This window comes from Dreissena polymorpha, chromosome 9, assembly GCF_020536995.1.
Source record: "Dreissena polymorpha isolate Duluth1 chromosome 9, UMN_Dpol_1.0, whole genome shotgun sequence".
Taxonomy (NCBI): Eukaryota; Metazoa; Mollusca; class Bivalvia; order Myida; family Dreissenidae; genus Dreissena; species Dreissena polymorpha.
The window spans coordinates 99,477,553-99,502,547 of NC_068363.1; the positions used below are offsets into that span (position 1 = coordinate 99,477,553).

The 24,995-nt window shown below is 34.7% G+C and overlaps 1 protein-coding gene across 1 annotated transcript in view; it reads right to left on the bottom strand.

Annotated features, from left to right (window-relative positions):
• Positions 1–459: 459 nt before the first annotated feature.
• Positions 460–24,995, bottom strand: part of LOC127845319 (LIM domain-containing protein jub-like) — a 55,380-nt gene continuing 30,844 nt past the window's right edge. The window contains 8 exon segments of the mRNA XM_052376169.1: positions 460–3,644; positions 7,209–7,277; positions 7,921–7,972; positions 8,708–8,766; positions 8,768–8,839; positions 9,526–9,588; positions 16,148–16,215; positions 22,552–22,653. Of these exon segments, the coding sequence (XP_052232129.1) occupies positions 3,153–3,644; positions 7,209–7,277; positions 7,921–7,972; positions 8,708–8,766; positions 8,768–8,839; positions 9,526–9,588; positions 16,148–16,215; positions 22,552–22,653 (977 nt within the window). The 3' untranslated portion in view covers positions 460–3,152.

A 24,995-nucleotide genomic window follows, 5' to 3' on the forward strand; every position in this document is an offset into this window, starting at 1 on the left:
GGACATAAAAATACCATGCACCCGGAAAGTGCCATCCCAGATAAGGCAGAGAGAACTGCATTAAACCCAGAGAGAACTGCATTAAACCCAGAGAGAACTGCATTAAACCCAGAGAGAACTGCATTAAACCCAGAGAGAACTGCATTAAACCCAGAGAGAACTGCATTAAACCCAGAGAGAACTGCATTAAACCCAGAGAGAACTGCATTAAACCCAGAGAGAACTGCATTAAACCCAGAGAGAACTGCATTAAACCCAGAGAGAACTGCATTAAACCCAGAGAGAACTGCATTAAACCCAGAGAACTGCATTAAACCCAGAGAGAACTGCATTAAACCCAGAGAGAACTGCATTAAACCCAGAGAGAACTGCATTAAACCCAGAGAGAACTGCATTAAACTCAGTTTTCCCAGAGTTGGGCTCATAATCATGTTTCACATAATAAAACAACCAAAGGGAGACTTTGAGCATTGCTTTATTTACATAAAATTTAATATTCACAGATCTTGTGTGATGGTACCACAAAAGTAACAACATACCATTAACTATGTGACAGATTTCAGAAATGACATTATCAAAGATGGCATGATGACAAACAACAAAATAATAAAAACATTCAGACAAAATTGTGATAAAATAAACAACAGTGTATCAATAAATAAGGTATAGTCATAAACACGTTCATGAAGTGAAAGAATATTTGTAAAATGTTAATGATAAAATGTTTGTCATGAAAATGGCAATAACTTATTAATATGGATTTGTAATAAATATTAAGAGACAACTGTGTCATGAACAATATATATGTTGAACACAAGAAAAAAAAGTGCTTCTATAGAAGACCACCTTTACATCACAAGAATAGTTTATACTGCACATGCATAAATAGTGTAAAACCGATGTATTTATTGGAGAAGTCTTAGCAGATACCGCAGTGTCACACTTTACTTTCATCATGTATTTACAATACAACAGGAAAGCATTGTTTTAATTGAACATTGCAAGAGAAGAATAATTAAAACATACCAGAAATAACTTTTCCTATAAAATTATACTTCGTTTAAATTGGAATATCAAACATAATTTTTAGTAGTCATCAGTATTTGTTTGGCTATTTTTACCACTAAAATATAAACTATTGTAAAAATGAATTCTTGGCTGACGAAACTTCAAAACACAGGAAAAGTTTGTTTTTTTAAGTCTCCATGGTTAACATCAAAATCAACTTGTAGTACTTTAATGCGACTTGAAAAAAAGGTTCAGGTTATCGATTGTAAATGTCATGCTAAGCAAAGTTATATTTTGCCTCCAAATAAGATGCATTCAAAAAGCATTATTTTTTATTAAGTACCAATACATGCACTGTTTTATTCCTGCCTCAGACTGATGATTTTAGTTCCTTTGCATTTGGAGAAAAAAATGTGGATGTCTGATGTCAAGAGGGTGAATTAGAGATTAATTTGCAAGTGAAAACTAAATTCATTCTGCAATAAAAATAGCTAGTTTTATTTATTGACAACAATAAAATATGCCTATGAGATTACTTACATGTATACAATACAAGTCATAGCAACCATAAATCTGATGGATTAAAATTCGTATTGCATTATGCTACGCTTGGCCAATTATTTACCCTGTTTTGAGACATGTCAAAGGTTTACATATTTTTGTTGACTCCTACTCGGCAACACATTCTACTTTCTGTCATAAAAAATTATGATGAAACTTAAAAGTTGTAGTTTATCAATGTACACAAATGTATATTAGAAAAGAATCTGTCTACCTTTGAAATGTACCTTAATTTATTGCATATAAGCGCTATTGTTTCCACCCAAAATTCGTATCATTTTTTAGGTTGGTCTAGTATACACAGAGAGAGAAGCAAAAATGCATAGTTTATCTACCAAACTTATTAATGGTCAATTTGACTAAGGGCTTGACTTAAACGGTGATAAAAGAAGCATTGAAATTGTAGATGTGTTTTCCGAAAAAATAGGATCCCACATTCTTACACAGATTTTTTATGCGATCGCTTATTTGCAGTACAACTGGTGTTGATAATATGAGAGTTGAAAATTACACTTTTGTATCCTAAATGTTTCAAAATGTTCTTGAAAAACAGTTTTAATGCATGTGCGTGAATTTTTGGGTTTTGCTTGTGCAGTCGGCAAATGCTTATCAGGGGCAACACTTTCAGCATACATTGGATTTTCGCTATGAAGAAGCTTCCTTTAAACAATAAAATACAAATAAGCAGTAAGTGTCGTCCCTGATAAGCCTGTGTGGACTGCACAGGCAAATCTTGGGACACATTCATGCACATGTATTAAGCCCAGTTTTCTCAGAACAAGGTCCTTTTGTAACATCCATCTAAAGAATGATAGAAATTTGATAAAGTTTTAGCTAAATCATTGCAGCTTTGACTCCCAATACATTATTGCTTTATATTGTGATGTCATTGTAAGAAATCAAACAAAAGGAATTTTGAAACATATCTATGCAATTTATCACAAAGATTCAACATACAATTCAGTTCCACATTACATATCCATCCGTTAAAAGCCTGTACAATGGTCTTTAACATATACAATTCATTATTACACAACAGCTGCAGAAGAATTATGCAAAGTTTAGCACTTAATTATGCAAATATGACTGTATTCTCAAAATGTGCTTTTACAGAAATCTAAAATATTCGCAACACTTAGAGAAAGCTTGCACTGCCGCCATCTTATGCTTGGTACTAAGAATTAATAAAATATTGCAAAATATTCAAAGCAGAAGTTTCACAGTTTGGGCTGGATTTTTTTTTTCAATTATGACTTTTTCTGTTACGCTCTTTTGCAAGCAAACAATATGAAGAGTCCTAATGCCTTTTTGCGAACCAATATCTTGGTATGTAGAGGGTTGTTATTTTTTCCTGGACAAATGAACAAATATGGGCAAATATTTCACTTTGTTCAAGCTTCAATTTACTTTTTAAACGTTAAAACACGTTAAAACACCAAGTAACAAGTATTAAAGAGGAGGACAAACATTAAATTTTATAAATTAACACCTCACAAAGCCAAAAACTCTGAAACTATCCCTTTAAGGCGCTATAAATCCTAAAACAACAATAAGAAAGCCCCATTCAACCTTCACTATGAGGCCTATAGGTCTGTGATGGTATACTTCATTCCATTTGGCGGTGCCTGAGGCATAGCCTTGGGGTACGTGTTTTTGGCAGTAGAGTCATAGCCATTCATTCCATTAGTCATGATTTTCCGATGTGGGGGAAGTGGAGGAGGAACTTCAACACCACTGGAAGACGGAATCGGGGGCGGTGGGGAAAATGTTGCTCCGTTCATCGTTACATTTCTCGGAGTGCCTAAATTTCCTGCGTCGCCGCCTGAATTGGAATTCTTTTGTGCCGCCGGCATATTCTGTGGATAGGAAGACATTGCCGCCGGCATGATTGAAATGCTGTCCCGTTGGTTGCCTGTGGTCTTGTTGAGGATGTTGGATGTGTATGGATCAATGTAGAATTGTTCGTTTGGGTACTCAAGACTCAGTCGTTTAATGTGACACATCTGGCAGTACAGGTGATCGTCCAGCGGATAGCATCGCTTGTCTGGCTCATCCGTCAGCTGCACGCCACAGTCCTGGAAAAATATACGGGATGATTTAATAGAAGATTCATTTATGGATAAGCCATGAGTAATAAAAGATTGCATAAAAAAGATGTTCAGAAAACAATGCAGAAATTGTTAAAATAATTTAAGCAGTTCCTTAATTCTAAACAAGATTTCTATGTGGCATGATCATTAATACAGATTATGTATGCAAAATTCTTCTTTAAGTTAACAATGAATGCTTCCATAATTGTTTGAAAACACTTAGTTTAATTTAAAACTGGTCCTAGCAGTGCCATCTACATCTAAATAACGTAAAAGCACAACAAAAGCACTAGATTTAGGCTTTCTCTCAAATATTTAAACACAAAAAGTAAATGCAAGTAAACAAATGTGTCTCCCATTTTAATGTTTGTTAAATTGTAGTTCACATTCCTAGTTGCTCAGCACTACAGTAATAAACAGGACATTTACACAAACATACCAGCCTTAAATCTGTGTTCTGTCCGAGTTTGAACAGTTTACTTAAGATTTAAAACAAGCTGGTCCCATTTCTTAGGCCTGACCTTATTTTACAGCAATAAATTGATACACTTACAGTTTTTATGCAAGCATACTTTACTATTTAAGTTTTCTTACAGAGAACAAAATGCAAGAGTATGCTCTATGTTCAAAGGAAAGTGCATGACATAAAATATTTGTGTGAAGGGCCAAAGTTCACCAACTGCAGAGACATATAAAAAGACGTTAGACAAAACAACAACTTTAAATCACAGCAAACCAACAGGGAGAGATGGAGTCCGTGACATCTCAAAGAATTTAGTTAATAAAAAGACAATTAAAAGAATCACAAGTAGATACAGAGATATAGCAATAGCAATCCATTCCCAAAGGTTCACACATGGAACTGTCAAAGTAAAACACAAATAACTTGTAAGCTTCTTTCACAAATATGTATTTCGCATTTCTTGTTTGAAAATGTATTGGGTACAATTGTCAGATGTGTTTTACCCCTTTTCCACTCAGATGCAAAGCGTAAGTGGCTTTGTGCAAACAGCATAAAACCAGAACAGCCTGTGAGTAACTCCTAGTCCATTCAGGTTTTATGCTGTTTGCTTCTCATCAGCATCTAAGGGTTCGAAATAAAGCCTTAAAAACTTGAATCTAGTAAGAAAGACCTTTTATTAAATTTAAACTTTCTGAGGGACTTCAAATGCGTGAGAATACGTACCTAAGTGGGAAAGGGATAATTGCAGAACTATAATGCTAACTGTGATTCCCATCAATTTATTCATAAACGTATTAAAAAATGTGTCTGCTCTCCTCATTTTGTTAATATATTTCCTAATTTATGTTACTTTAATCTGTAACAAATAACAATTTATCTACATACAATCTAACCTAAAATAACTGGATGATCGCTGTTATAGTTATTACACGGATAACTATGTAATGTCTAAAAACTTGACTACACCAGTCCTATGCAAACAAATACATATTAGATTCATGCCAGAACCAATAGTGAAATCCTTACTGAGGTCATCTGGGAATGTTGTAATTCTGAAAACATTCAAATGTGTACAGTTACCACTAGACTGATACAGGCGCTATTGTCAAATATCAGATTGCTCACATTTTATGTTTATTTGCATCTACTTTGTTCCTACTGCATGTATAGCATGCAGGCCAATTCGATTTGCTCAAAGTCGTACTGAAAAAATTTTGCCAAGGAAATGTAACTAGGTAAAGTTTACATGATTTGTCTACCTGTATATATCCTATTTGGTTAAAGCACTGCATGTGAAGAAACTCAAATTTATCAAAGTTTTCGTTGTCAACTTTGTATACCCCTAAAAGTATTGTTATTTACATAATTAAACATTTGTTTGTAAGTAACAAGCTTTCTCATTGGTCGTTATTTATAATAATCTATTTTATTGGTCAATATTTTAAAGCTGAGACAACAAGCAAGACTGAGGACGTACATAGTTATATCTAATGGTTGTTAGTTAAAACTGTAGCATAAACACCTTCCAGTGTTAATGAACTATTGTGTAATAAAGCAAATTTTTTTTTTTAAATCTAAACGAGCTGTTCTTTATGAAAAGAGGCTTTAGTGCATGGGCGTAAAGTGTTGTTTAAGATCAGCCTGTGCAGTCCCCTCAGGCTAATCAGGGACGTTCCTTTCCGTCTAATCTGGATTTATGCTAAGAATAACTTTCTTTAACCCTTTGCATGCTGGGAAATTTGTCATCTGCTAAAATGTTGTCTGCTGAATTTCTAAAATTATAATTTTCTTCGTTTTTTTCCAAAGAATACTATCAGAATAGCAAACAGTTTGGATCCTGATGAGACGCCACGTTCTGTAACGTCTCATCTGGATCCAAACTGTTTGCAAAGGCCTTCAAAACTCGGTTCCAGCACTGAAAGAGTTAAACAAAAAATATCATACAAGCGGAAAGTGTGGTCCCTGATTAGCCTGTGGGGACGGCTTAACCCACATGCATTAAACCCTCTTATCACAGAGCACGGCTCAAATGTATTTGTTGTTGTTGTTCTTATTAATGAAGCAACTTGTTCAATTTAATTTCTTATTTCTTGTTTTTAACAGAAAAGCATCACTAAAGCATATACCAGTAGGTGGGTATTCTACAGAACAGCCTATTCTTGCTATTAAAACTTAATCACTTCTATCCGATTTATACATTTCACATTCAGCTTCTTATAAAGTTATCATTATTTAATATAGAAAAAGTTATTTTTTCTTTATAAAAATCCAGTTAGAAATGTTTCCCCTTAAATATAGTACAATATACTACAAAATAGTTTACATATAAGGAGCATATACCTGCACAATTCAATCATAAAGTAAGCACTTATGCAAATAGGATTGCAATTAGCATAAATGTGGTGTACAATTTACAGTCTAAGTAAGGATTAATGCATGTTGTGAGCATTGTGCGACCTGACCGATGTTATTTAACCACTAGACTTTACACTAATCTCCTGGTTAATAGCTTCAGACATTTAGGTTTTAATAATTTATTAAAGCATTGTGTTTATTGTAGTAAAAAATGCATTAAATGTCTAAAAAAAATCTTTGAAGAAATTAATTATAACTGCAATATATTAAAGCTCTTATTGCTAGTTCCTTGTGTCTTAAGAAAATACAGAAATGGCGTCAAAATTAAATATGTGTTTAAATTGTCTTGTCAGTTAAAGAACACAATGTTACATGACAATGTCAGACACTGTACAACGTATCTCATTACAGAAAAGAAGTCGTCAGGATTTGTCTAAGCAACATGTCTACTGCGATGACCTGATATTGAATGATGGTATGTTAAATATGTCGGCCTGTAACTGCACCTGAATGAAAACCTCATCAAAAAGGTGAAAATATCATATTTAACTTTATAAAACAATTATTTCCCACCACTGGATGGTAAATATTTATATTTGGCAAAGGAAAGTTGCAAATATCTGGCACCTAACCTGTACTGAAACATTTGGCAAATGGCATCACATCTAAACACAAAAATGTCACAGTCTACAAGAAATAAAAGCAAAACACATTCCATAAATGTCCCTCACCTCACATTGGTAGCAATCTACATGAAAGTTTTTCTCCATGGAAACCACTCGCACTGTCTCCTCCGTTCCCTAGTAACAGAAATTTATTTGCGAGTGTTCAATATGGTAAATATTATGTCTCGTGATCTCAAAACGGGCCAATCAGCAAATTTTTTTACAAAAAATGCTGATTAACACTCCTGGCTCTCAACAAATTATTGTCCTATCAAAGCCACAAGGTCCTGTCAGTTTATTTGTAAAGAAGGCTTGTAGGACATTTTGAGTTTCAGCAGATGTTAGGTACACTAAAATATGTCTGTGTTGAAACAAGTAGTATATAAAAATAAAATATAAACTTCCCAAAAAGGGATTATATGATTATCCTTTGTTTTAAATTGACTTAATACTTGTTTTCATATTTTTTTAACCAACACCAGCTTATAGCGCAATAATAAACTGCTCTTTAATCAACTACAAAACATCAAGTTCTGGAATGTTATGCGGCAATTTTCAGATGTAAATGACATCATCATCATGTTCATGATGCAATCACATGCAGGACAAAAGCAGACTGTTTTTATACTTAAAGATTACAAATGTTTTACTTGACAACAAACTACCTAAAGAGATGGACAGAGAAACAAATTTAGCAAGATATCACTACAGAGATAGAAATGCTATGCACCCAGACCCCTTGCACACTGTGTATATGACCGACAGCCAGAAAACATACCTCTACTGGAGTGATAGCATGTCCACAGGCTGCGCATTTTGGAGCATACATTCTGTAATGATGTTAAGAATCAGTCAATCAAATAGTGCATACATTCTAGAAAGATAATTAGAACCAATCTATTTAATATACAGTGACATTATTTATCTCGAAATAAATGAAGATTATGTAAAGTTTGCATAAGAAATTATTTATCATTGTGGTTATCAATTAACAAAAAGCCTATCACAAAAGCTGATAAAAATGCCCAAGGACAGTTTTAAGATAGAAAATAAGAAAATGCAAAGCTTAATTAGATACAAATTAAATAATTCAGAAATATTTAAGAAATTCTAAGAAAGATATTTAACATCACTGCTTGTGAACACAAAGAACAATGTTGGACATTGATTTTTTTTATTGTCGACAATAACATAGACAAATGATCATATTCATTTAACTAATTAAACCTTTTATCCACAAAGTTTAAATTCTTAGGAAAAGTCAAAAATCTGTTCCAGCCTACAATTTATGCTACAAACCTACACTTATTATTTAATAACAAACTATTCTCTAGAGGTCAACATACTCTTGGCCTGGTGCTTGAACAAACAAACAAAACAGTACCATAATGCTACTGCTGATTTTCTGTTTCTACCATTTCAATATCTCATGAAGACGACACAAACTTAATTAATAACTCAAAGAGCAATACTTCAATATGTTCAAAGAAAATTATAAAAACGTCTTTGCTCATTGGTATTTGGCGAATTAATTCGGCTCAATGCAGCAGATATGACATACATACCTATGGAAGTCTGCGACACAGAAGACGTGGTTTTCATGATCTACAGTGAACGGTACCCCCATCTAGACACTCATTGCACATACAGCAGCGGAAGCAGCCCGGATGATATGATTTACCCATCGCTTGTAAAATCTGTAAAAGAAGTGAATAATATATGATTTACCCATCAGTGTAAAATCTATAAAACAAGTGAATAATATACGATTTACCCATCATGTGTAAAGTCTGTAAAATCAGTGCATATTACACAATTTACCCATCACTTTGAAAATGTGTAACATATATAATATGCTTTACATATAGCTGGCGGATATAACGAGGTAACAAAAGCTAACAATGATCAAGTTGTTCTCAGATAGACAAAATATTGTATTGGGAATATTACTGTTTTCAAGAACAAACTTTATATACATAAAAAATAAAACATGAAATTTACTATTATCTAGAAATTATCTATCTATCTTTCACATTATCTAGAAAGTACCTCAGGTAAAACTATACATAAACATTAAAATTTAAGAGAGCTCGGTTCAAAACCTTAGAGAGCCTGGTTGTGAGAAAAGTCTGTACAAAATGTGCCAGTGCATGGCCTGTAAACTTGTAATTAAAGAGCCAATTTTAAGGTTTTAGCACGGCAGACGCTGGAAGGGTGGAAAGACACGACATGATGAGCTGGCTATGACAATACCTCTCCGAAAACAGCCAAGCTAAAAATCAAATATCCCTCAGATGATCCCTTGGTGAAATGTCAACTATTTGCAATATTGTCTTAACAGAACTTACAAGCAAATGGAAAATGAATATAATCTAAAACTCACCATGTCCATAATTAAATGTCCGCAGACTACGCACTTGTCTGCCGTCTGCTGGAAACCGGAATACTGAAGACAGAAACAAAACAGAGCTACATATCCTGGCTGTCACTTAAAAGAAACAAGAGCTGTCTCCATAGGATGACATATGCCCCCCCCCCCCCCCCCCCCCCCCCGAAAAATGCTTTGATAGAAGTTTTCGAAACCTAAACACAGATTTTGAAACCTAAACGCGGACCCTAAGTTCAAGGTCAAGATCAAAGGGGTAAAAATTTGTGAATGTATGCAAAGGCTTTGTCCATATAAAAATTTGTGAATGTATGGAAAATCCTTGTCCATATACACATGCATACCAAATATGAAGGTTACATCTGAAGTGACATAGAAGTAATGAGCTTTTTTCAAAACCTAAATGCAAAGTGTGACGGACAGACAGACGGTGCGATCACTATATGCCCTCCTTCGGGGGCATAAAATTGAAGGAGGGCATAAAAATAGACCTTAAGAAATGACTTTTAGCCACTGGTGTTCATGTACACAAAGGATTTACAGGAAAACATAAATACTGGTTATTTGCAGCTAAAATTTGTTTTCGTCACTAAGAAATTCAACTGCCACCAGTTTGGGCAGAATTATAGCCCATCATAACAAATTTCATAATATAATACACGTATGTAGTCCCTCAAATGCTGAGTTCTTGTCTTTATTTGATTGGCTGATTTGGCTTAGACTTTCACAATTCAATGACCTTGAACCCTTTCCCACTCAGACGCAAAGTGAAAATGGCTTTGTGCAAAAAGCATAAAACCAGAACAGCCTGCGACTACGGACATTTTAATTTGCGTGTAACAGTTGATTGCCTACATAAATGTTCTACTTTTACGATATGCAAATGCATGGATGAATTTTCGGAAATGAGGCCATTTTCAGTATAAAAAACATGTACTTTTCCAAGTATCTTATCCTTAAAAACATGATGAAACCATAAGCAATCATGGATTAAAAAGAAAATATGCTTCTGATCATGTCTCAGAAGAACGTTTTAAAGTCTGAATGCTGTTATGTGCAATCGAGCATCAAAGTATTCCAAATATGCAGTTTACAGTTTGCCAATAGAATTTAACTGCCTTAATGCAATCCAGTAAGATATCATTAAGATCTTGTGCACATAGATTTACATCAATGAGGCATAAAAAGAACCTTAAATGGAAAACATACAAGCTTTTTGCATAATGGAAACCCTAAACATTTTATCCAACTAAAGGTTTTATCATAGGCGCTCGATGTCAATGACAATGTTTTATTTATTTATTTGTTTTTTAGTTACCCATTGTTTATTATAATGCATACACATACTAAATTAATAAAAATCTTCCAACAAAACGTCTTCTTAAAAAAAGATAGTTCGACTATGTACATAGATATTGACATGGTGAATCGCGAGGGTGGCGTCGCTGTTTCAACAGTCGAGCTTCGGATTGAAGCGCGTCGCCTCGCAGCTTTGTCACCACATATGGAGAAGTTTAAGGGTTCTGCAGACTGGGCGTATGCCTTCCTACAAAGACATCACCTCTCCATTAGGAGACGTACTCATATTGCCCAGAAGCTCCCAGCCGACTTTGAAGCACAGCTGATCGAGTTCCAGCGCTTCGTCATTAGGCAGCGCCTACAATGGGACTACGATATGTCGCAGATTGGGAACGCAGACCAGACACCCCTCACATTCGATCTGCCATTTAGCACGACCATCACCGCCAAGGGAAGCAAGTCCGTCACAATCAACACCACGGGGAATGAGAAAAACCGCTTCACTGTGATGCTATCGTGCACAGCTGATGGTGGCAAGCTACCTCCCTATGTGGTGTTCAAGAGGAAGACCTTACCCAAGGGAACAAAATGGCCATCTGGCATCATTGTCCGTTGCCAGGATAAAGGGTGGATGGACGACAACCTCGTGAAGGACTGGGTGAAACAAGTCTGGGGAAAGCGTCCGGGAGGCTTTTCCAGACGAAGCATGTTAGTGCTAGATGCCTTCCGGTGCCACCGTTCCCCAGCACTTAAAGAGCTCCTGAAAGATGACTTTCGGACAACGTTGGTTATCATCCCTGGGGGTATGACGAGTATGCTCCAGCCCCTGGATGTATCAATCAACAAACCCATGAAAGCGCTTCTCCAAAGACGATGGAACGCCTGGTATTGCGATGGTGACCACACATTCACTGCGGGTGGACGAATGCGGAAGCCCGAACTAGAAGAAATTTGTCAGTGGATTGTGGACGCCTGGACAGAATTGGACCCCGACATCATCATTAGAGCCTTCAAGAAATGCAGCATAAGCAACAACCTCGACGGATCTGAAGACGACGCATTATGGGATGACAGCAGCAAACAGAGGGAAGAAGACTCCACCATCACCACCTCCACTACCGACGACGATCTTCAAGACGACTTCTACTGCGACGACACACCACACAGAATGACCGACGATGACATTGCCCGATTGTTCGACAGCGACGACGATGACGAAGAATTCGAAGGATTTGACGTTTCGGACATAGACGGACGACCCTTATAAAGACGATCAAAGACAACAACAAAGGTCCTTTTCAGGACCGCGCATATTCTGGAAAGAATATTTTGCAAATTGTCAAACACAAATATATTTGTGTAATGTAACCTTACCATCTATATCGCATAGACGCTCGAAATAACGCGCGAGACCGGCAATGTAAATAAAACGATTTTCTGTTAGCCCATGGAGTATGGAACCGAATTTTTCCCAGTTTTTTTGCATCAAAAACTTTTTTTCCCGATTTTTTGCTTCAAAAAGTTGATGCGCGTTATACACAAATGCGCGTTATACACAACCGATTACGGTACATACCACAGGAGCCAGGAGTCCTGTTAGGCAGGTAAGAAGTGATTTCCCGATAAATTGTCTATAGCTCCATATAAAACACATCCAATGAACACTGTTCACGTCAATAACTCGCTTGGTCTTCGAATATTAGCCAAGAAATCAACTCGTGTTCACACACAATAATTCTACACGCTTCTTTCATGCCTAACAGGACTCCTCCAGTCTAAACACAAGTGGACAGGCTTAGCTACATCGACCGAATTTTGGACAATTTCTCGTGTTTGAGGCCATGTGGACAGTTTAATACTGTGTCGAATGGAATGACACAGGTACCGTTTGAGAGATAATTTATTTTGCTGTAAATATGTGCATAGTTTTTGGTGATAAACATAAGCACTGTGAAGCAGTGCCTTGGAATTCATGTCCGGTAGTTGGATTGCGTTGGTGCCCTTTTCCTTTTTCTTACATATACAATTTTGTATTATTTTTTTTTTGACTGGCCCCTGTGATACATACATAGTCAAACTATCTTTTTTTAAGAAGACGTTTTGTCGGAAGATTTTAATTAATTTAGTATGTGTATGCATTATAATAAACAACGGGCAACTAAAAAATAAATAAATAAATAAATAAAAAATAAATAAACATTGTCATTGATATCGAGCGCCTATGGGTTTTATACAAAAATTTGGCTGAAACTTATGATAACAGGATTGATACTCATTTTTATTGCACATCTACAGCATGGCAGTTTAATTTAATGTATTTAAATTGTACACAAAATATCCCACAAAAAAAACACCATTTAAATAACATTCATTTCCAGTGTCATTATTTAAACCTTAATGACGACAATTTTGAAGAGTTCAATTCAAAACGCAGACATTAAGATGAAAAGCCGGTATTCACATTAAAGCAATTGTATGATTCAATCTTAAGTGACACAATCAAATAACAAAAGCTTCTCAAAAATGGATTACAAGGCTTAAGAGTCATGGACCCTTGTGGTTAACCAAAACCACCTGATTCAAATAGTTTTAGTGCACTTTATCATCCTCTAAAGTGGGAAAATCCACAGCAGAATATAACAGATGTGAAGCCATTGCCTTCATAACATTGTATAGATTTAAATATTAAATTAAATACCTGGTAAACAAAACCACTGAAATGTCCCACTGCACCTATCATGACATACTTTTAAATGAATGCACTTGGTTATAATTGTAAATTAATGTGCACTTTAGTTTGACATGGAATTTAAATACATTGCGATGAACCTAGATAAATACGGATTGCATTTCAGTAAACAATTTAATTATAGCAGTACAGAATAAATGTGGCTGCATATTTAACATTCATTTGGACCATGGTAACCATGGTAACAGAAGGCACATCAAGTATCCTGTCCATACATCACTGCAGGTGCAATTATTGTAATATAGATTTTCCACCATATGACCAAAGTTTATGAAGCAATATTTCAGAAATTGTCTCATTTCTAGGGCATTCTTAAGATGCAATCCGAATAAAACTGACTGTTGACAGTTCTATAAAACTGAAAATTTTTTTATAAAACTGACAGTATCAATTTAAAACAACCAGAGAAAAAAACAAGAGCTGTCACCATAGGATGACTTATGCCCCCTTTAAACGCTTGATAGATGTTATGAGCTTTTTTTTGAAACCTAATCGCAGATTTCGAAAACCTAAACGCGGACCCTAAATTCAAGGTCAAGGTCACAGGGGTCAAAATGTATGTGCATATGAAAAGACCTTGTCCATATAAACATGCATGCCAAATATGAAATTGCTATCTGAAGCGACATAGAAGTTATGAGCATTTTTCAAAACCTAAACGCAAAGTGTAACGGACAGACGGACAGAAAGTCTGATCACTACATGCCCTCCTTCGAGGGCATAAAAACATGGATGGTAAATCAGAACTTAAGATTGTTTTAAATTGTAGTAATTTCTATTTAGGTACCATTTCGATACATGCATTTTCCTCTCATTTACTGATTATAACATTTTTTTCATGCATGGATACCTAGCATTCCACTAATTGGGACTTTGTGTAGAACGTTTGAGGAGCATTAAAACAGAATTGTTCCAGCCCGAGACCTTACAAGGCCACAGCTGATAGCTTATCAAAACCAAATATTTGCTTAAATGATGGACAAAGACACCATCTTAACTTAACTAAACAAAGAGTTCTTATATTGCATCATTATGTAGATAAAACATGATAAATGGTCTACCGGCTGATAAGTTAATGGAGTCAAACTATTTCAATACTTGACATCCGCATCACAATTTGATACCTCAACAACATTTTATTCAGGTTATTTTATCAGCATATGCCAAATGTCTAACGACAATCGAAAAAAGATTTGCTGCTACTTATTGTAAAATTTATTACTGAAGATTTTTTTCTAATCTAGAGTTAGTTATTATCCCTTCAATAATAACCAAGAATTACAATCATTTTATTGACTCATGATTTAAGGTGCAAGTATCAATTTTAAAGGATTCAATTTTTTCGATACAAACATACCATAATTGTGTAAATGTTGCTGACTTTAGACCATGAAAATAATTTTCAAACCAAACATCAATCCATTTGTACTTTTATAAACACTACTGGTTAACAATATGCTGAGGTCACATTCCTCAATATGAGCTCATCATTTTGTAGTAATTGTTTGCATTTCTATAGGCATGGATTTAGTCTTACATCACATCCAAAGTATTGACTACTCTGTTGTTGTAAGGAAAATATTGCTGAATATAGATAACATCTATAGACAGAGGTTGAAAATCGATGGATCTCATCTGTCTGAGAAAAGCTATAGCAATATATGTCTGTTGTAATGCACTCATGTAGCTTAGCCAGTAGAGCCATGACAAAACTAGACTATGATTATATTGAAATGAAGTCATATACCTTAGTTTTGCACTGAGTCATCAAAGAAAAATTCACATCAAATTTTTCTTCAACATACAATTAGCAACCATGTTTTTACGTATTGTTCAACATACATACTTCACAGTTTTTGTCGATTTCTGTTATCATACCATAGTTTATTCACACTTTGATGACACAGCCCCATGTGTATATAATTTTACAGGCTTACAAGTACTAAATTTCTTGTTAAACCTTGGACTGGTAGCAAATATGATTTTTTTGTTCCTAGTTTAATTTAATGGTGTGAAAGTCTTGTTTTTGTGGTTAATGTAGGCAATGTTCAACCACAGAACTGGTGTTATACAAAGATTTTTACAAAAGTACTTTTGTATTTATACTTGATTGTGCTGTATACAATTACGGAAGATTTAAAACATTGTTCACTAACCACATAAATATGCTAGATACCTTAATGATGATTAGTAATATATTTAAGATAAAATGGCAATTTATTTAGTGCTTTATTACTCATAGCTATAAAAACAATTTCATACACTATTCTGCATTATGTGCTGTAAGAACATAGAAAAATTGTCTTAACTGTCCCAGACAACCAAATGTGTTGTCCAGCAGGGCCCGAGCTGTCGTTGGCCATTTGAGCCATTTGCTGAACTATTGAAAATTTGGCTCATACACATTCTGATTTGTGAAAATGCTTAAATGTCCTAATTTTTTCCTTGAACACATCCTTTATTTTAACCTGGACAAGTTGTCTATGATTTTTTTAAGTTCATGTAAAGCCCTGCACATTAATAAGTTGAAGTCCTTATATTCTGTCCGTTTTAAATGCTTCCTTTACTTACTAGATAGTCCTCCTCACAATAGACTTTTCCATGAACATTGTAAAACGCTTTCCCTCGTAACGTGCGACCTGAAAACAGAAATCAGCTCAGTCAAATTTAAGAGAAATTTAGGCATGATTCACGCCTTAGTTTAAGTTATGTGCAACCTGACAACACATAGCAACTGACTGTCAATAGCTCTCCGTAGCCAAATATATTCTTAAATGATAAGTCCAGGTTCTGATATAAATTTTAACATTATTTCCTTTGTAAAGCAAACCATAAACAACGCAAGTATCTAATTCTTTTGTTTTTTATCAGTATCTGTGAATTCATGTAAATTAATGGCTTCAATGCCATTCAGAAATTATGGTCTTAACAGACATCTTATTAGAAAAGTTGTAAGCAGAAGCGAGTTGCTATTTAGGCTTTCACATCACATCTACAAATATATTATTTTTCGTAAATGCCTTCGGCTTCACATGTATACAATAGGATTATGTTCGGAGTCGTTCGAACTAATCGATTAATTCGCCAGTACAACGAGAAAATCGAGTCTATCCGAAGTACTCTCAATCGAGTACACCGGAAGCACTAAGCACATTTTTCATTTTATGTTCTGGCGTTCGACGAACAAGGTGAGACAAAATAAACAATTTGTACATCAATATATTGTGGAGCCAACTGAGGACGTAGTCCCAGTTTATATTATCATTGATTAATCTCAGTGTTATAGTGTTTTTGCCAATTTATTGACATTTAAAGTTGGGAAAATGGGCTCTAAACGAGACGAAGTTTCGTTGCATCCAGACGAGTCGGAGGACTCGTTTTATGGTTTCTCTGATGAAGAAACGTTTAATGAGAAACTAAATGCAAAAGAAAAGGCCACTCCGACGGAGAAAGCGCTAATTAGTTCTAAAGACAAAAGTAATTCTAAAGACAAAACAAGTAAAAGTAATGTTTCGAAAGTAACAAAAAAGAAGCAATCTGGTTTAGATAAGAATAACAATGAACTTTCAGTTTCACAAGTAGGTTGTAATAAGCAGACACCTGCATTGGATTTGTCTAAACTATCAGAAAATGACATAAAGAGTCTTAGAGAGTTACTTGGTATTCCTAGTACAGAACCACAATATGCTGATGATGATGACATTACATTTCTGTTTGGAACTTCTCTTGAAAATTTACCAAGAATGACAATCGAAGTAGATGCAGATCAGATTTCTGACACTGATGATGTAATAAAACAAAGAAAACGTACTAACATTGACATGTCAAGTGCACTATTTGATGATGATGAGGCTGAATGTGACACTTGGGAATTGCCCCGTCTTAAAGCCCCAGATAAGGGCAAACCAATATCACCATCTTTGGCAAAAGTAATAAATAACACATAGCAACTGACTGTCAATAGCTCTCTGTAGCCAAATATATTCTTAAATGATAAGTCCAGGTTCTGATATAAATTTTAACATTATTTCCTTTGTAAAGCAAACCATAAACAACGCAAGTATCTAATTCTTTTGTTTTTTATCAGTATCTGTGAATTCATGTAAATTAATGGCTTCAATGCCATTCAGAAATGGTCTTAACAGACAGAAGCGAGTTATTATTTAGGCTTTCACATCACATCTACAAATATATTATTGGCTTTCTTTAACTGCGAATTTGGAACCAAAAAACAACAATAGTTTTTTGTGATTGTAAAATTAATAATTTTTTCACTAAAATGCTACTTTTAAATTATATATTCCTATTTTTACAAGCCAATTTAAGCCAAAAATGTAATTCAGGCATTTAAGGATATATGGACTTGATTTTGGTGTTCTATTGACCAATACATGTAGTTTGAATTCATAACATTAATATGAAGATTCTTACTTCTTGAGTCGCAATACTTTCACTTGTGCAATTAAAATAGCAATTAAATCATTCAACAAAGTCTTAATTGCCAATTACATATCAGGAAAGCACCTATGAATAAGCTTTCATTATAAATCAAATTACTAGTAGTACTTGCAATAAAGAACCAATAAATATAAATTAAGATTTGTCATTCAACGTTTACTATGCCTCAACAATAGTTGAACTCTGTGACAAATAATTTGCAAACAAAAGCAATTAAAATTGTCTGTCAATGTGTCTTAGAGCCAATAAAACCATGTAATTTTCACTTGTTTTATAATGAGGTTCAATAAAAAGGTACACAATAACTTCCTTTCACACAATTTCATAATGGTTCTAAACAATTTTAAAATGAAATTTTAAATTCATTTTGCATTACAAACTTAAAATATTTAACACAGCATTCAAACCCAAATTGTACATAATTTATCTAATTGCTACACTTACTACAGATAAACTTAAACCATGCATTTATACTTTAAACTACTTAAGTGAATAAGCATTTTTCTCAACAAAGAGTTATTTTGCTGTTCTATGAAAAGCTGAATGTATATTGTAATAATGAATTAATACTTGATAATCAAACACTTAAACCTATTATTTATACAAAAGAATCCAACTTAATATTTATTTCTACCAAAACTTTGTAACTTTAAAAAATGTGGCAGAAACTTCCTGTCAGTTTGTTTGACTGATCTTAAATGGTTACACTTTCATTACCATTTTAGGCGTCACTAAAACACATTTAACAGTAAGCTCAAATTCAGCTTTCTACTATGAATTCAAACTTTCCTACTAATCTCTTTTACAATTGAGAGCAAAACAAATAAAGAATTTACTAATAAGCAATATAAAAAAACCAATGGCTAACTTAACGAATTATATATGGCATTTTTCACAATGTTATTAATTTGTGTCAACAACTCAATCCAGTGTTTCATGGATTTCAAGAGAATTGTTGATTTAAAAAGAGTGCTTTCAAATTCAATCTCTATTGACTCAGAAATCCTTCAACAGTGTCCTAATCCACGTTGAATATTTCATTTGTGTGTCACATTCCTGCAGTCCGTTTGTATGATCCTAATTGCATTATTTATGACAGGAACTTTCAATTCAAAATTCTTAAGGGTTCTTAAACATTTCATCGTGACTAGTGAGTGGAATGAAATAAGTCTATTTAGTGTTGGTGGGTTATAATTTAGGAATTGTATTAAATCATAAGAATTGTTTTCCAGTTTAGTAAATTTTTGTTAGAAGAACAAACGACTACATTTTGTTGCAAATGTTAAGTAGAAGTTCACACATTAGTTATCACATACATAATCTTTACCAATACATTACAGAGCTATCATGAAGGTTGTCAAGACATTTACATGGGATTTATTATACAAAAAAGATTTTCAACAATGCAACTAGTCCTGTTCATAATTTCTATGATTGATTTTTTTGTGTTAAGACAAGGAAGTAACAAGTGTATAAAAATGTTCATGGATTTTTCTAATATCTAAACTGTATAAACACTTCAAATTGACCAATTATGAAAATAAAAGCAGGGTTTATCAAAATCAATATTTAATATTCTTGTTTTATTGTAAATAAACTTTTACATCAAGCCCTTTCATATAAGAAAATGCATTCTTCAAGTCTAAATAACCCAAACAAATTCTAATTTATTCAACAGAGACGAAATTTTCAATAAATAATAATGTTTGATCTCACTTCTTAAAAGCTGATCTAGTATGGACAGAAATTCAATCGCACAACCAGATACTCCTAGACACTGGTCTGGAATGTTTGTTCATTTGTACATATTAGTTTCTATACGCTACGACATTCCATTTGGTGAATGCAGTAATGAAGAGTGTATTATTACAAATCAATCGTTAATATTCAACAGTTGAGGAATTTCACAGATCGAATGGGCCGTATTGTTAGAGGGGCATTTGATATGCGTCCCAATATGGGCTTACAAAATGTTAAGCTATTAATCTCAAACAGCCTAAACCGGTCGGTATTATTAAAATTGTGCTCATACTTCGGCAGAGTTATTGGGTGCACTGATTCATTTGTATGCTAATCCTAATTGTAATAACTGATCTATGTTGTCTGATTTTTAAAGAACTAATGACATTTTTATTGCCGATTTTGAACCCTTTACCACTTAAGATACGTATTTTGACGCATTTGTAGTCCCTCAGAAAGTTAGATGTAATTAAATTCCATTCTTACTAAATTCAAGTTTCAAAAGCTTCATTTTCAACCCTTAGGTACTGATGAGCAGCAAACAGCATAAAACCTTAACAGACTGCAAGTTACTCGCAGGCTGTTCTGGTTTTATGCTGGTTGCAAAAGCCATTTTCACTTTGCTAGCCATTTTCACTTTGCTTCTAAGTGGGAAAGGGTCAAAGCTGCTATCCGATCATATTTGAACAAAGAATCTTTCTCCAAAATCCAGCCCCAAAACTCCTAATTGATGGTTTGACTTTAAGATGATTTTAAATAGAGCTGTTAAGTAAAGACATAATAAGTTTGTAAGTTGTTCTATCCTGTTTATCTGATAAGTTTATGTGCTGTATTTTCTGTTCTATAAAAGATTTATAAATCATTATTTAAAATTTATAAATTAAACAATACTACCTTTTTCCAATAAAGAGTTAATTGATGCTTAAATTCTGAAATATCATGAATGTAGCTCACTTTTCTAAATGGTGAGAAAGCTCTGTATGAATACATTTATATGCTAATAGAAGTAATCTGACATTGGAGTTATTGTCATTTTCCTAGGACATTTTTAAAGCAATAGTGATAAATCAAAATTTCTTTTCCAGTTTAAAAATGAAAATAAAATAAACATGTTCAAATTAAGGATATCTTGAATTCTTCTGAATACTTTCAAAAAGTACAAACTTTGTGAAACTTACACAAACTTAGAACAAACAGGTTTACTTTACTTATGTACAACTAACGCATGCACACTAATACAACTTCAAACGCCATAGCTTTTTACCAGCGTGAACACAAACTAAATTGTTACAAAATTATAAAAAACATGACTATTGCCAAGCAATATAGTCCCCTACCGGCTCCACCATTGTCAGAAATTCCACCATTGTCAGATTTTTTTGTATTTGTTACCATAGCAACTAGAGCTGCAACGATTCGATCCGATTCATCGAAAATTGATTCGAAATGCTTTGATTCGATTACGATACCAAACCTACCAAATTCGATTCGATTCTTTAACCTATATACATATATATATACATAGATACGTAAAGCGCGCTGTATTCTGACTATTGATACGGGAAGGTGTAGGTTTTATCTTTACCTGTAATTACGACGCGCTTGATTGGTTGCTTATTACTTAAGTCATCCAATCAATAAGCCCGTTACGGTCTACTTTCGGAAAAAGCGTCAAAATGGCTGAACAAGTTGTTGCCGACAAATTGAAATTATCAGATGCGCCTAAGAAGCTAAAGTCAAAAGTGTGGCAGTATTTTGGGTTTCGGGATGGTAGCCCTACCGATAAAGCAAAGTGTAAACTGTGCTTCATGATTGTGGCGTACGCTAAGTCCGGCTCAACCACTTATCTAATGCAACATGTCAAACGCAAACATAACGTTGATTTAGCAAGACTAAGAGGTCGCACAAGTGCAACTACTCAAGTCGCCAGCCAGAAAAGTAGTTCTATTTCTGCTGGAGTTTTGTTAAGTTTATTAGAGAATGTGATTTGTCCTACAGGTAACAGGTGATGCTGTCATGGCACAATGGTAGACATGCTTATAGCGGTTTTGGGTAAAAGTATAATAGTGATAGTACTACCATTCAACTGATTCCAGATACGTTCTTATGATTATTTATTTATTTTTTATATTATTGTGTAAACACAATCTTCTAGTCAGAAGTTTTTATATTAAAATTTAGTCCTAATTTGCTATTCTTTTTTATGTGTTTTATTGAAATCACATTTGAACAGAAATGTTAATTTTGAGGCATAAGAGTGAATATATGATAAAACTAGGTTTGAAGATGAATCGAATCGAAAAAATTGGTATCGGAGTGTCTGAAATCGAAATCGAATCAAGCTGTTGGTGAATCGTTGCAGCTCTAATAGCAACCAGAATTTTTGACGTAGGAACAAATGAAATGATGTGCATAATGTCTATATTGCCATCTATCCATGTTTCAAGTTCATGAAAAAATATTAAGAACTTTTAAAGTTATCGCAGGATCCAGAAAACCACCATTTTCAGCAGTATTTCTAGTCTATTTGTTGCCATAGCAACCAGAATTTTTGATGTAGGAACAAAATGAAATGACGTTCATAATGTCCATATTGCCATCTATCCATGTTTCAAGTTTCATGAAAAAAATTAAGAACTTTTAAAGTTATCGCAGGATCCAGAAAAGTGTGACAGACAGACAAACTGACAGACAGACAGAGTGCAAACCATAAGTCCCCTCCAGTGAAACCGGTAGGGGACAAATAAATGCAAGGTGCCCTGCAGTCCATAACTCACCACAGGATGTGCATGTAAAACACCGGGTGTGGTAAAGGTTTCCCATCGCCTGACACGCCTCACTGGCTCCGATCACAGACTGCTTACAACTCATGCATGGACCTGCAATGAACATAATTAACCAATTAGAAACGTATTTTGATGCATTTGTAGTCCCACAGGAAGTAAAATTTAATTAAAGACCTTTCTTACTAGATTCAAGTTTAAGCTGGGTTCCCACTGCCGATCAGATCAACTCGATCAAGCCCGACCGAGCGGTCGTGTACTGGTCTGGTTCGGTCGGCATGAGAGGTCGGGGGCGGTCGGCATTGGTCGGGCTTCCTACCCGATATTTTATGACATGTCAAAAAATATCGAGTAGCGGTTCAGTAGGAAATGGATCGAGTAGCGCTCTGGAAGTGGTCATGTATTAGTAGAGTAGAAGATCGAGTTGATCGTGAAGCAATCATGTGGCGATCGGATTGACATCTTTTACACAATCTTTCCCGATCCGCTCGAACTCTACCAGAGTTATTTTAGAATGCGACATGATCCACTCGACCTCTATTCGATTTGATGTACAGATTTACTAGACTGCTCCCGACGGCTACTTGACAGTACACGATCATTTCCCGATTGCTATTCAACCATACACGAGCTCTGTACCCGATCCGCTCGACCTCTACCCGAGTTATTTTGGATCGCTTTGTACGACTGTAGTACGACCATCACGATCTGGTCGTGCGAAGATCTGGTGGCGATCGAGCTGAGGTCTACTTGGTCGAGATGAGATCGTATAGGGCTCGCAAATAGGTCGAGAAGATTGAGCGGAAATCAGAAAGATGGTTGAGTGGACGTCGTGAATGAGTCGAGTGGGGGTCGTGTGTTATCGGCAAGAGGTCGAGAAAAAGTCGTGTATACCCTTTTTAGTCGAGCTTGGTTGGGTTTGATCGGGAAATTTCGGTGATCGGATGATCGAGTTGATCGGATCGGCAGTGGGAACCCACCTTTAAAGGCTTCATTTCCAACCCTTTTATTGGTAAGCAGCAGAGTTACTCGCAGGCTGTTCTGGTTTTATGCTGTTTGCACATATTTTCCCATTATTATCATCTACTCAATGATCTTAGAAAATGAATATCAATATCTGCCTAAAGCCAGCAATAAGATGTTCATCGTAAGTCCCCTCCAGCTTTAATTTCGCTTTAATTCCATCAATGAAAGCAATTTCAACAACTTTCACTTTCAAAATAAACTGATCTGATAAGAATAAATAGATGCTTTTACAAGTTGTTAATGCCCCCTATCTGTACCCTGTCTGACCCCTGTGAACATGTGTCAAACCAAACAGTGGTATGGGCATCTAGCGTTTCATAAATAAATAACTTCAGTGATCTTTCATTTGCCCTTAAAAACCAGTGATCAAATACAATTTATCCTTAAAGAAAATCACTCTGTAGACACTTGAGAAAATAGTCGCCACATTAACTGGGCATGTAGCATAGTAATAATAGTGTTGTTGGCGTTTTCATTACTTCAGTAATTTAATTATCAGACTATGCCCACAAGCCCAGAAGAAAGCCAGTATATTATTACAATGGTATGACACTTTTGGGGACCTCAAAGAAATCCCTATCATTAACAGGTTTACAGATTTTATCTATAAAACTAATTTCATCTGCAATTTCATGCTCACATGCATTACTAAAGCTGTTTGTGATAGAGAAAGGCCAGTTTGTTATTTCTCTTCTGTTATTTGTTCAACCTCCTTTACAGTCACAAAAACTTTTTATTTTGGCTTTGTTTACTTTCAGAATTAAGTTAATGCATGTATCAAGGTGTGTGCATTTTACCAAAAGAAGTCTTAAGTAAAAGTTTCATTTTGAGAATTGATTGATTGTCTCAAAAAAAGGAATACATTCTAGTAGTCAATAAAAACTTGTGTTATTGTTCAACCACATTTTAAGGACACATTGATCACAAAACAACATCAGAGTCTGAATAGGCCTATAAAAAGCACTTTGTTTCAAATCACTGAACAAAGTAGCTTTTAAAATAGCTTTCAAATTGCCTTTCTTTGATAATTATCTGAACTTCAAACAAAAGATAAAGGAGGATATGGGGGATAAAATGTATCAATTTCATCACATATGACACAATAGTCACAGCCGGCTACCTTAAACAATACATGTTAAGGAGTCAGTGCACAAATTATGCATCTCGTACAGAACTGTACAGCAGATAGCACAGTTTCACACTCAACACTTACTTAACAAAATCAAATCAAGAAATCCAATGAGACATACACATTCTTGTACAAAATCACTGCTCAGTTATTTTTTTGGACAATTTATTTTTGTTTCAATACTTTGGTATTTGCTGTTTTTTAACACCAACAATAATTTGTTGAAAAGCAAATGATCACTTCCACATATGCAAATTTATTTTAAAACCAACAGCAATTGGTT